This window comes from Anguilla rostrata, chromosome 2 (assembly GCF_018555375.3).
Source record: "Anguilla rostrata isolate EN2019 chromosome 2, ASM1855537v3, whole genome shotgun sequence".
Taxonomy (NCBI): Eukaryota; Metazoa; Chordata; class Actinopteri; order Anguilliformes; family Anguillidae; genus Anguilla; species Anguilla rostrata.
In genome coordinates this window covers 26,437,850-26,451,994 of record NC_057934.1, presented here as the reverse complement: position 1 = coordinate 26,451,994, position 14,145 = coordinate 26,437,850, and the positions used below count along the sequence as shown (strand labels likewise).

At 40.9% G+C, this 14,145-nt stretch overlaps 1 protein-coding gene across 1 annotated transcript in view; it reads right to left on the bottom strand.

Moving 5' to 3' along the window:
* Positions 1-1,073: 1,073 nt before the first annotated feature.
* The window catches only part of tut1 (terminal uridylyl transferase 1, U6 snRNA-specific), a 39,758-nt gene continuing 26,686 nt past the window's right edge, over positions 1,074-14,145 (bottom strand). The window contains exons 6-10 of the mRNA XM_064321438.1: positions 10,539-10,765; positions 7,140-7,249; positions 5,081-5,203; positions 4,779-4,871; positions 1,074-4,662 (exon numbers count right to left, since the gene is read on the bottom strand). Coding sequence (XP_064177508.1) covers positions 3,425-4,662; positions 4,779-4,871; positions 5,081-5,203; positions 7,140-7,249; positions 10,539-10,765 — 1,791 coding nt within the window. The 3' untranslated portion in view covers positions 1,074-3,424. The remainder of the gene's footprint in view (positions 4,663-4,778; positions 4,872-5,080; positions 5,204-7,139; positions 7,250-10,538; positions 10,766-14,145) is intronic.

Here is a 14,145-nt window from a genome sequence, read left to right as displayed (position 1 = left end):
GTTCCTGACAGGGCTTTGGGCGGATCCTCCAGGCCAAAAGCGGGGAGCGGGAGATGACCACGGAGGGGAAGGAAGCGATCCTCAGCTGGGACGCTGGGGAGCTGGACCTGGCCGTGAAGGCAGGTCAGCTACGGGCGGTGCACGAGAGGTGGTCGCGCCGTGAGCTGGACTTGGCCGGGAAGGCGGGTCAGCTACGGGCGGCGCACAAGCAGTGGCCGCGCCGTATTGCTTCCTTTCTTGTCTGTTGGTTGTTTTAGTTCATCGTTTTGGCCTGGTTGGGTTGCCCGGAGCCCGTGAAGGGGAAAGCCTGCACCAGCCTTCCAGCAGAGCCGACTGGCGGCCACCACACCTGCAAGGGTTCCTGGTCCCCAGCGCCACAAGGAAGCCAGCCCAGCCAGCCCACCAGCCCAACCACCCCACCACAGCCCCTGGAACAGCCCAAGCCGGTGACATCCCCACCAACCAGCTGAGCAGCCCAGGAATCCCCGCGCTCCGAGAGGGAGGAGGGGGGAGGGCTGCCTCATCATCCGGGGGAGGGTCACGGCTGTGCACTGGACTGTTCCGGGGCCCTTAAAGTGTTAAGGGCGCTTGGTTTTTTTTTTGTTTCGTTTTTTTTTTTTTTTTCTCGCTTGGTTGGAGTGCTGGGGGGGGAGTAGGCTTCGGCCAGGGATTCTCCCTGGCCTCAGTTTGGCGTTGGGGGTATGTGGTGTGGGGATGGCTGGTTTAAGCAGCCACACCTGCCTGGGTCAAGCTAATTAGACCTGGCCAATTGGATAATTGGTTAATTAGATAATTGGCCAGGCTAATTGGACCCAGGAACAGGAGTGGCTGCACCTGTGCGTAGTGAGGTAATCACTGTGCACAGGTTAAATCTGCCATCCCCACCCACACAGGAGAGCCTCTCGGTCATGACAGTGTGTTAACATCTGCTCCTCGGCTATAACATCTTGCCGACCCTTGCAAATAAACGTGGACTGTTTTAACATCATCTCCCTGTGTCTCTGTGCTGGAGGGCCCCAAGGAAAGCCACTTCGGTGGCCTGTGGCAGGCGTGTTTGCCACACATAGCATACAAAGATTCAACTTGATTGGTCCAGCAAATGGCATTTTTATTTATTTTCCTTACAGCACTGCCTATTGGCAAAATGCCAAACAAACAGCCTCAAAAGCAGTAATTGCACATGTACCAAGTTTCTTTATGATCAGTCAATGCATTCATGAGTTACGGTTTTAGTAAAAAATTTCCACAACTGTTGATTTGGCAGCCATATTATGAGAGTTCTACATTTGTTTGATAATTATTTAATTTCATTCTCCACAGATCTTTTCAAGCCTAATTTGGTAACACTCAGCTTAAGACACTCAAGCCTACATTTGACCCACCAAAGAAATTAAGTAAAAGCGGTCCCGTGTTATATTGGTTTATTGAAATGTATTTGGAATCGCACTCTAATGTTGCAGTAAAAATATGGCACTGCATGCTATGTCAGATTTTGAGTTGAATGAAAGGTAAGATATCAAGAAAAAAAACATTACACCAAACATTTTCAAACAGCTAAAATATTTGATCAACGGGTTTCAAACAGAGATTCTCTAGAAAGGATATTCCAACTACATGAACATCTGGTATTAACATTCAGCTTAAAACAGTACTTGAAACTGAGTAACAATCAACAGCTTTGAATACATTTATATAATAGACATAACATTACATGTCAGTCAGGATATAGCTTTGCCTTAATATCGCTGAAAATGAAGTGAGAGTAACCTCAGAGAATAGGCTACTGTATCAAACTTGGCCAGGCACTAATAATTCATACAGGAGTGCAAATATCCACAGTATCACTCATCAGTGTCATGTAATAAACATATTTTTAAGCTTCAGAATTACCAATAGCTTTGCTAACTTGTTGCTGGAAATAATGTTTTAAACCACATTCACGTCAGTTTAGGTAACAAATAGAAAATTAACTCAATGTCGTCTCAGAATGTGTTATGGACCAATGGCTTTGAGATTCAGGATTTGAATGTTCCAGAGACTACCGCCAGTCCCGAAGGCCCGCTCTTATCTTGTGTGCACGTATAGCAAGGGTGAATTGCTGAATTGACGGTGTAAAAAGAACAGAGAAATCTTTTATGTTTATTATGAGAAAAAAAAATTTTTTTTCTTCATTCTGAAACTGTGGCAGTACAAATTAAATAGTGGCGGGCGAACACAGTTTAGTTAATTAATGAGAAACACTGCAAAACCCAACACCGCATAATCACATCAGGGACCGAAGCACACTTTAAGATTGGGATTAGGATTAAGATTAGGACTGCAATTGTGGTTCATACAAAAACCAGCATACACAGGGGTCCCCAGGACTGAATTTGAGAACAGCTGAACTAGCCTACTGCTGTTCCTTTGAGTTTTGTATAATTCAAAAGAAATGCATGTCGCTTAAGATAAGGTGTTTAATTTAACATTGGCATCATGAGAGTGTATTAGACAGTGCTGTACATAGAGGATGATGGAGAGTGAGGTTTTGTTTTATTTTGTGAGGCATTTATTCAATTTTAATGAATTTCTTAAATTCATTCATTTTCAATTCATTCACTCATTGTCACACTTACTGGTGAATGCACATGTACCAGGCCATAGAAAACTGTTACTGACCTTTAGAAACATTCATAATAGCTTCTGCCAAGTAGGTTATATTACAGCCATCTTAAAACAACATTTTCTATTATTAAGTACACTGAGTACATTTTGTGCACTCTGAGCAAAATGGCATACTTCTCATTAAAGCAAAGACATTTTGGGTCTGCTGGATAGCTCCTTTGCTAAAGGTACCATGCTGCAGTGCACAGATGAGCATCACTGCCTTGGAATGAACTTGGACCATTCCAAATGTCGACTGTGGCCAGTACTCCATAGGCAATTGGTGATTGTGTCACCCATGGAATGGGAAAATTCATTCAGTTTGGGGTTCACGTTCAGCGCTATCTAGGGATCCCTGCTGGTTGATCGGTGAACTCGCATACTCCTGCTTTTAGGAGTATGTGAGTTCTGAATAGTAACTTCAGAAGAGCGAATTCAGACAGCCAGCAAGTGAGTACACATGTATATGGCCTCAACCTGGGGAAAAACTGGGCTGGGAAATAACACAATCTATCAATATATTATATCAATCAGTATAATATATTATTAGGATACAGTTATGAAAATGAAAACTAAAAAAAAAAACTTTTTTTCAAAACCAAATTCTCACTGCTTCCTAAAAAGTCAGGGCAGTTTCAAAATCTTTGGCTGAATGGCATTTGGTATTTATGAGCTACTGTACAGTGTACACATTCTTTTAGTCTCTTCCATGGCTCCAAGTTAAACTAATAAAACATGCATTAACCTAGTGATACTATGTTGACATCTTTTCTCTCTACTTCTACTCCAGGAGTTTCTCGGTCATCTTTGGCAGAAAGGATTCCAGAAAGTGGAAAAAGTCCTGAAAGAGGCCTCCATAGTCCTCACCAGGAGTGAACTTCAAAATAGTCTGGGTGTCTTCTGTGCAACCCAGCACCTCTGCTTCCAGTGTAAACTCTAGTAGCTTTTGTGCTTCCTTATTCTCTTGAGCAATACACTCAGTTACTTGAGTTTCCAGCTCTATGGTGCCCTCCTCAGGCCTGGAGGCCTCCCGCAGCCTCTTGAGCACATTGTGTCTCACTTTTCTGCGCCCTACCCAAACTCTGTGAAACAGCTGGCAGTGCCAATGGGCTAAAGGATGCTTGGCGGTGGAATCCAGCATCTGTCTTTTGCTAGGAGGTGATACCAGAGTGTCATCTCCACATGACAAGGGCCTCTTTAACCCCACATGGTCTGTGTTCTCAGGACTGCAACCCTTACTTAAAGAGGAGGGACATGCATCTGAAGCACAGTTATTTTTTGCCTCCTGAATATTCTTTCCATTTTCACCTACTGGTAGAGTGCAGTCAGTTATGGAGACATCCTTCACATCTTCATTTGCAGAATCTGCATGAGCTGATGCAGCTGTGTCTGTCACAGCATCATGCTCCGTTTCCTCCTGGCTCACCCTGACCTTTGAAGGCTTATCAGAGGGAGCCACCCTGCACTTGAGCACATTCTGGAACACACACACCACAGCTTGGCACACTTTCTCAAACCACAGCTGACGAAAGTGGCCTCCAGCCAAGCGAAGCTGGTTGCGGATCAAGTCAGAGAGCATAGCTGCCTTGAAGGGAATGCTAATAGCCAGCTCCCGCTCTGTTCCCCTGCTCAACCCCTGTATTCCCCCACCAAGAGGTGCAAACAGCCGCACCAGCCCCCATTCCTTCCCCTTTGTGGATTTGCACTGGTACTGCAGGCTACGGCAGTATTTAGCTGCCTCCTCACACTCTCGACAGAAACCCTTTTGCGTACGCTCGTTCAGATTGCCAGCAACATTGTGGCACAGCTCAAAGGGATCCAGCACATTGACAGGGCCAAGTCTGACGGTTTTAAGCCCACAGATCCCTGGTTTTTCTAGCTGTCCTGTCACCTCTTCTTCCTCTTCTGTTTTACTGAGAAAGCCAGTGATGGACAGAGCTTGGCCCTCCCGAAGGGAGATGACAGATCCAGCAAAGTCAAATTGGCCATAGAATGTGAAGAAGCCAGCCAGCAGGGCACCTGAGAGAAATCAAATTTGCAAGATAAAAAATAATGCTCAGTGTTGGGAATGGACCATCTGGGACAAATGGACACATTTCCAATTTGATTATTATCAGTGCACCCTCATTACTTACAGAGATCCTCTGTGTTCTTGCTAGGGGGCACACCAATGGGTTGGCTGGGGAAGGTGCAATCCCAGCCTTCAATCACACAGACCTCCTCTTCACCTGGGAACACAACATAGTATATGACCACACACGTTCACACTAACACCTCACTAAAGGCTAATCCTAATTGCAAAAAAATAGAATAATGTTCAGGTAAACATAAACATTATATTACAATACTATAATCCCCTTGTTGTGAAAGGAGCCCAGAAATGATTGGTATTCTTGCTTCTTATGTTTATCACAGGTTGGCCACAGGCTGGACATACAGGCCATTTCTTTCAGCTGATTTACAGAAGGAAGAACAGGAGGGTCCCGATTCTGAAGAAAGAAGATGACCAGCAGAGTCAGAGCATAGTTGTTCAGTAATGGTCCACCACCAAATGGGTTGCCTAGAAAAAAGAAATGCATGAGCTATACATTTTAATTTTTGCTGTTGTTTTAGGTTCTCTCATTTCACCCACACTGCAGTATGAGTAAACAGAAATTGTGAAGGAATCATGCAGATAAAAGTCAGTGGCACAGCTCTTTCTGTGTCTTGACTTTCAGAATGCAAATATGATCCTGCATAGGATTTCAAACAATTTGTACATAGTCTGACAGTTATATTTGTAGGGTGGTTTACAAAAGTGTGCCCCTTACCAGACCCACAAAGGAAAACAGACTGTTTACTCCGCTGTCAGTAGGTGTGATAAAGAGACACTGCTCAGTTGCAAAACATCCTACTAGATCAGCATTATGTAAAACTCGGGTTCTCCATAATACAATGTAATCATGTTTCGTATTGTAGGAAAGCCAATGTCATGGGGAACAAGTTGGTGTCTCTGGTGGTGGGGTGCCGACTAAAGATCTTGGTACCTATGGATTACCACCCAGCCAGACACAAAGGTTAACCCGGTGTGGCATGCTTACAGAGATGATGTTTTCTTATGATTTCATTGATGTTTTGTTTTGTTAGGATTGTGTGTTTATTTGATGACTTGTGGTTTTCCTTTGATCTTCTTGTACATAAGGGGAAAAGTGCACTGATTCAAGAAGATTCATTAATATGCTCTCCGACGCATCATATGCGTTTAGCCATTCAACTACACACACATTTGCACCATTGTATATTGCTATTATTAACACATTGTACAATAAATTACATTCACTTTAACCTGGCAATCCTCTTTGACTCTTACCACTGCACACCTAGCAGTTTAAAGGACCGAACATACATACAGAACTCAGGATATGTGCACCCCGTAGTCACTCGCCTATACAATAGTTTTGCAGCAAAACACACAATTGTATTTATGCAGGCTACACAAGCCAGAGGCTTGTCTGTATCTACCAAGATAGATAGCAATCCATATAGAGCCACACTACAGTCGAAATCAGCCTCCACCGTCTATAACTGAAGAGAGGACAGATTATATTCATTACACTATATTACACAGATTCGAATGGACTAAGCTGTAGGGAAACCAATTTTTGCCAATATTCCATACAATCAATGTAATTTCAATTGTTGTGGATTGCAAAGAATCTAAGCCTTAGATATTAGGCGACATAGCTCAGGAGGTAAGAGCGGTTGTCTGGCAGTCAGAGGGTTGCCGGTTCGATCCCCGCCCTGGGCGTGTTGAAGTGTCACTGAGCAAGACACCTAACCCCTAACTGCTCTGGTGAATGAGAGGCATGAACTGTAAAGCGCTTTGGATAAAAGCGCCATATAAATGCAGTCCATTTACCATTTATTAAAAAATTACAACTACACAGTAAAAGGGTTACATGCAAATTGTTGGTGAGTTAGCATTTAAGGTAATAAGCTAGGCATGTCAAGCCAGGACAAACAGAGTAATTGAAAATGGTAATCCACATTTCTGGCAGCATAAACAGATTAATCCACAATACACAACTGGCATTTCTAAATTAAAATTGAAGCTGCCATTTGATTTAAATATTAATTCAGAAATTGTGTATTGTGGATCTGCTTATGCTGCCAGAAATATGGATTACAGGTTTCAATTAGTGTTTGTCCTGGCTTGACATGCCTAGATTATTACCTTAAATGCTAGCTCACCAATAATGTGCATATAACAGTTTTACTGTGTAGTTGTAATTTTTTTATATGTAAGGCATGGATCCTGAGAAATGGTACCATAACCATGTGTAATATTTGACAATCCCCTGCTTGTGGATTAGTGGCATATGTGGGAGTCTGCTCTAATTTTTTTCCGATATTAAAGCAGCCTTAAATTAATGGCAAAAAAATGTATATATTGTGTCTACATAATGGTATTAGAAATTCTTGTGATGCAGAGCATAGGCCACTCTTGTGTGACTTACCAGCCAAATTCTTCTGCTTGGCCCAGTAGCGGATGCAATACACTAGGGGGCGAAGCCTTGCATCCACCCTGGAGCACAGCTGCAGAAAGCACGTGTTTCTGACGGCCAGCCTATTGGGGGGGTGGGGGGGGGGGGGGAGAAGCGTATTTAAGGGGACCAGGCAGGGAAAAACACATCTGCATTCTACTCTCAAATAGTGCAATTGACCAATATTCTGAGAACATATTGCTTGTGACCTCTCCATGTGACTCTGGAGCAACGCCTGTCAGGTGTGGAACAGGCAACATACAGTATCTGCAATACCTTCAGAATTATTTTTGCCAGAGCAACAAAAGAACAACAGTTAGTGCAGTGCTTTACAGACATGGCCTTTTGGAGTGGCTTTTTTGAGCAGCTAGATGGAAGCCAGTTCTGAGAAAGGCCAACATTAAGTAATGCCTGGAGTTTGCCAGAAGCAATATGATACAAACTGAAATCATCTGGGAGAAGATTCTGGCCTGATGAGACTTAAAGTTACAATCTCGAAGATTTCCGTTTCGTTCTCTTTGGCGGTACCAATGGCGAGAAGCGGTAATTGCAGGTGTGTTTTTGGACCTCACTTCCTAACTTCCAAACAGTGTTGCCTGTGTGTGACGTCAGCCAGTTGCCACCTGGGCCACGGTAACTATAACACTTACTATTTACTGAATTACTGGTTGTTATAAAAGTAACATTATGTACATACTCATTCATTGTCTAACATTAGGCTAACTTAAGCTGTCTTTACACTGTCAAGCTGGGTTAAAATGCCGTAGCAGACCTGGGGTAGAATTAGTGATGATCAATTTCCACAGATGTTCTTTATCCACTTTTGCCCGGTATGAAAATCTTTACACTGCAGAGAAGATTCCGCGGGATTCGCTGTGGCTCATGCAATTATGTATCTCGTGCACAATAAACATTGTCTTTCTCATGAATGATTATTGTGTGATATTTGCAAAATGTTACCCCTGGTGTTTCTGGTTTTGCTAGCTAACCTGTTTGAGAATAAAGCTGAGCTGGGCGTTAAATTAGCAATCAGAACAAGAAGAATAAAACAAAAACAAAGGAGATTTCATCAAAAAAAGGGCATCAAGGCTGAAGGAACATATGAGGAAGCGTAATAAAATAATAATAACACTAATCCATACTGCCGTATTGTTTTTTATTTAGTTTTCTCCGGCTTGACATCTTTACACAGAAATCAGACTCGGCTTTGCTCCACCTGTACCCTGGGGCTAATGCTCTGTATAAAGACGGCTTGCCTTTCTTGACATGGTCCGGTAGCTAGCGTTAGCTGTGCAAATAACTACGTAATTAAGTAACATTACATTGTCATTAAATGTAATACGAAATCTACATCAACAAATAATATGACCTCTCATCTTACACAAAAACTTTTTAGGGTTCCATAACACTAGTAGACACTGGAAAAAACAGTACGCCGCTCACACACAAGTGAGTTGAAGAGCGAGCCTGTTGTGTTAGCTCCGCCTACCCTCTCTGGCGGACCAACCACTGATGGGTGATGGAAAACGTGTCACTAACTGTGCGCCGCTTGTGATTTTTTCCCAGGAATGTCACCACAGACACCCAGTTCTTTCATCATAAATTATAATAATAATAATAATATAAATTAATATAATAATAGGCTCAATCACCATTGTCTTACCTAATTCGGCAATAGATAGTAACTTAACAGACATTTATTTGAATGAAAATCTTTGAAATTGTTACTTTAAGTTGAGCTTTTTGGCCTGAAATCAAAACACTGTTTTGTGAAAACCAAACAAACTTCATCAACCAAGTGATACAATAGGAACCATTATGGTGATGGTAGCATCATGCTGTAGGGATGCTTTTCATAAGCTGGTTAGCATGTTGGCAAGATGGATTGAGTCAAATATACAAATATTTGAGGAAACCCATTTTAGCCTGCAAGAGGGCAGCAAATATCTATATTCCAACAGGACAATGACCAAAATCACACTTTAAAAACTATGTCAGTAATCCATAATGGCCCAGCTAAAGCCAAGACTTGAATCCCATTGAAATTTGCGGAATGACCTGAAAACCACTGTCCACCAACCATTTAACATGGCCAAGTTTGAGCAAAGCTGCATGCAGGAATGCATAAAAATCCCAAATTCTAAAATGCTCAAATCTCGTACAGACATACCTTATGACTGTAAATGTAAGCATGTTTTTTTTAAATTTGTTTAATATAGTTTTTTTGTGTTGAATATATTGAGACAAAAAAATTAGCTAAATGTTAGCTAGGAATGCTAGCAAATGTTAGCTAACAATGCTGTGATTGATCACTTTGAACAAATTTGTGGTCTTGAAGGTGATTTCCCAGTGATACAACTTATAGTGGGTTATTACTAGAATAGATAGCCAATACTGTTCATGACGTGCTAATGTTTCACAAAGGTCAGATGATTGTTAACATTAATGCAAAATTAATGTTAATAATAAACCTTGATAAAGCTGTAAAGTAATGGCAGGTGTTCCATTGTCATTGCTCGAGAAATGAAGTGACTCCAACAACTCCCGGGCTCTTCAATTAGATCTAATGTTATGTAATTTAACTTGATCTAATATATTTTAATTGAATGTTCCAAAAAAAAAGTCACTTTATATAATGATAAAACTGGTCTATATGCAATTGTAAAGTCTTAATTGTAATATGCCATTGGTTACACAGCTTATTTTTATGCAACAAATGCAGCGTATTAAGTTATCCTCTAATTTAGTTTTAGCCAAAGTCTTAAATATCCACAGCAAACAAAAAATTTGAACATGAATAAAAATTGCAGAGTGCCTGTTGTAGCATTCAACTGACGCCAACCATGTCAATACGGCAATATTCCATCCCGCATGCCGGGGCTGCTTAGGGTTTCTTTCATACTACCAGGTAGGGTTGCCAGATGCCTGATTTTGGATCTGAATGTTTTCAAATTATTTGTACAGGTCCGGACCAGAATGTCTGGTTTTCTCCCTTCACACTATGTGTGAAAGGACCTTGAAATCAACCAATTGGAAGTGCTACAAATTCTAAATGACATCTCGGAAATTGAATGACCGAACGAAACAAAAGTAAATACAAATCATTGTGGAACGGATATTCGTCAAAATATCAAATTTGGTGGAAATCAGTCCAAGAGGGAAATGTGTATGACATAAGGTCATACAAGTCCCAGGGGATGTAGCCGATTGGGGGTTGGGCATCAAATTTAATCACCGGCAACTGCCTAGAAACAATGTCTGCTGATGTGGAGCACTCACTTTCTGTAATTCTTTAGGAAGTACAACCCTCTAGTTACTTTTGTATTTGTGTGAAAATTATCCATTTTGTCCTCAGAGCTATAGAGCACTTACCTGTTATTTATGGTGATATCTCCCTGCAGGCCCAATTCCCGGTGAGCGAACTTTACCACAGGGAGACGGGCAGTGCTTAGCACCTGAACTTTGTGCACTCCTGGCACACACTTTCTCAGGACAAGTGCTACTAGATCCAGTACCTCAGCTGCAGAGGCAGTGGATAGGTCAATGTCAGATAGGATGGAGTCCTCTGACTGTACGTCCTCTGACTGGCACTCTTCAGCCTTAACAAAAGAATACAAAATTAAGACAAACAGAAGCAGTAGCTTATTACAGCACATAGTTCAGATTCCATCACTACAACACAGGCAACTAACAGCCTGATTATAACCCCCTAGCCCAAGCCCCCCGAGGTCAGCACACCGTCATTCTGAGATTGCTCAACACTTACATTCATTGCTCCTGCAACTAAATGAGTTGCGACCAAATGAGTATGAGTGGAAATAACAAACTCTGTTTTAGCTTCATTAGTACATGACACACTGCAACGATGCTAAATATGAAGTTTCTAAGTGGCACCATCGTCGCGTAGGTCGTCCATTTAACAAGCACCCCCCTCCCTGCAGTCTCATCTGAAACTTTACCTCCCCAGCACGACACACTGAACAATAGCATCCAACTGGGAGTTCATAAAAATATTCTTCCACGACCAAAATTTTGTATTCCATCATAGCAACAGGGCAGCATGGTGGTGCAGTGAGTAGCACTGTCGCTTCACAGCAAAAAGGTTGTGGGTTACAATCTCGGCTTGAGCCTTTCTGCGTGGGTTCCCTCCGGGTACTCCGGTTTCTTCCCACAGTCCAAAGACATGCAGGTAGGCTAATTGCAAACTCAAAATTGCCCATCAGTATGAATGTGTGAGTGAATGGTGTGCCCTGCGATAGACTGGCAGCCTGTCCAGGGTGTAATCCTGCCTCTCGCCAAATGCACACTGGGGTAGGCCCCAGCACCCCCTGCAACCCTGCCCAAGATGAGCAAGTATAGATAATGGATGGATGGATCATAGCAACAAGATAACACCAACAATAGCCCGAAGGTATGCCAATAGAGAGTGGTGAAAAAACACTGCTCACTGAATAACTAAATAAACAAGAGGGATTTTTGTGGAATTATACCATGTCATTCTGCTATCATATCTAACAACTGCGACTAAATATGGAATAAATATACAATCTTACCAGTAGGCCTTATGTGTAAGTTTGTCCCTTTAAAGATTCAGTGGTCATTTATTGTCTTGAACAATCCGTTTGAGAAATAAACATGCAAATAGAAAGTGGAGGTAGGTATTTACAATGGCGATGCGTAAAACCCCACTCACATTTTATGCCGCTGTAAGGCCTCTCAGTTCCTATACTGATGAAAAGACTAATTCTCACTTTTTAGTGAAATATATGACTATGTTATGATTTACAACCATGCACAATTTAGATATTTTGGATAGATTCGGAGACACTAAGGAACACCAGGGTACACTGCATACCTTTGCCTTCATAGATATACAGTTCTTCTGGATATCACCCTCAGATTTTGCACACTTGTGGTCAAAGGGTTTATGATCCAGGGCATGTAGTTTTACCTATAGTTTCATATATGAGCTCTCAAAATTTTATTTCAAACTAAAGGAGAACAACTTAATTTTTGCATTTTCGCCAAGATAATCAAAGTTAATATTGTAAATGGTACAACTGACTTGCTTCATTTAAGCTATTTTCCAAGTATCTGTGATGCTCACATCTGGAGTTTTAAAGCATTAAATAGAACACCCCCTAAATGGGTGAGAATTGACCAGATTTGGCAATTGCACAAAGGGGTTAAGGCCTATTTGTGCTTTTGGTGGAAGTTGATATGTACCAGCGCATGCAAGCTCCCGTGAAAAGACTGTCTGCATGGCCTCTTTCTGTGTCTCTCAAAATTTGAAACACCTATGCAGAGTGCTATTGTTGAAAAAATAGTGCCATTTTATTCATAGAAATGAAGTGAAACCAGTGGTGAAATGGCAGCCTCTGCTGCATTTGATTGTACTATTAAATAAAGGAATAACTAGAAAAGTAGGGCTGGGCAATAAATCATAACAAAAATTAAATAAAGCATAATAACAATCATATTTCTTTTCTGCGATCATGTGATGTGTTTGCATAGAAGTTGCAAGATCATATCAAAACCCAACTGACTGGAGTGGTAATGTTTGTTTTTTGTTTTTTCTCTGGAAGCATTTCAATTGGTCTCTAAAGTTTGTATGTTTACAATGGTATCAGGTATGATTAACCCCTTTGCGCAGATGCCAAATCGGCCCAATTCTTGCCAATTTAGAGGGTACCCTATTTAAAGCTTTCTAACTACAGGTGTGAACATCACAGAGACTTGGACAATGGCTTAAAGGAAGCAAGACATTTGTACCATTTACAAGACAACTTAAATTAGTTTATATGCAAAATTTTGTAAGAAATAAAGTGCCACAAATGCAATTATCTTAGCAAAAAATCTAATCTAAAAAATCTAAAATCTAAAAGTGGATATGCAGAACTACTAAAAATCTATGAAGCAATAATAAGCAGTGTACCCAGTGTCTCCAAATTTATCCAAAATTATTAATTGCTGTACTGTAAATCACAACATTATCATGTATTGGCAAATCAACTATTTTGACTCAAGAAACTCACTTTTGCATCATTTTCAAGTGGGAATTAGGAGCTTTCTGTCAGTACAGGGGTCTAAAATGTTTAGGGGTCCAGAAACATATGAATAATCTCTCCAAAAATGAATAAAAAATGTTTTTTGTCTATTATAAAGCATATAAATTTGCCCCTTATGTTGTTTAAGATGAAACATTGATATTAGATAAAAAATAATGCAAAAACATTGCCAGACAATGTGGTACACATAGCTAAATGTGTAATCATTAACTCTCGTATGTTTTTCTGTACTCTACAGTATGTAATGATTTCTTGTATTGGGATGGGATGACATTAAAACAATATTCAAACGTCCACCACGTTTTGGCGATGTTCGAAACGTCAAATCTGGTGCTTGAAAATACAAACACTACAGAGCTACCAGCAAGACTTATGTTACAGTGTGAAATATTCTTATTATAAAATACCACTAACCTATTTAAAGACACTCAATTTAAAAAATAACGCATATAACCAATATATTTTGAGCAGTAATACTTACATAGCGATGATGAAATTATATCTGTGTTCAGTGTATAGACAGAGACAGAGAATCAATGGTTATTTGTTCTCCTCTTCAGACTTGCTCCAGAAAACTATGTCAGCTAGGTCTATCAACAAACACATGGCTTAGCTATGCTCAGACGTCCTCAATAATAATAATATTTTACAAAATAAGACGAAACTGATCGATAACGTTTGTCAAGTGCAGTGTCTCTTACTGCTACCACAGAATTAATGCGTAAGGCGGCGATGATGATTCACAACTTTCAGTTACATAGGCTATTCCAAAAGTATAATTAGATGTGTTACACATCGTTAGAAAGCTTATACTGTCACCTATTGGATAGATTAATTGTAAATCAAGCCAGATTGTACTGCAAAGGGCGAGAACACTGAAAACAACGTGCGGTATTACGCAGTTATTTTGT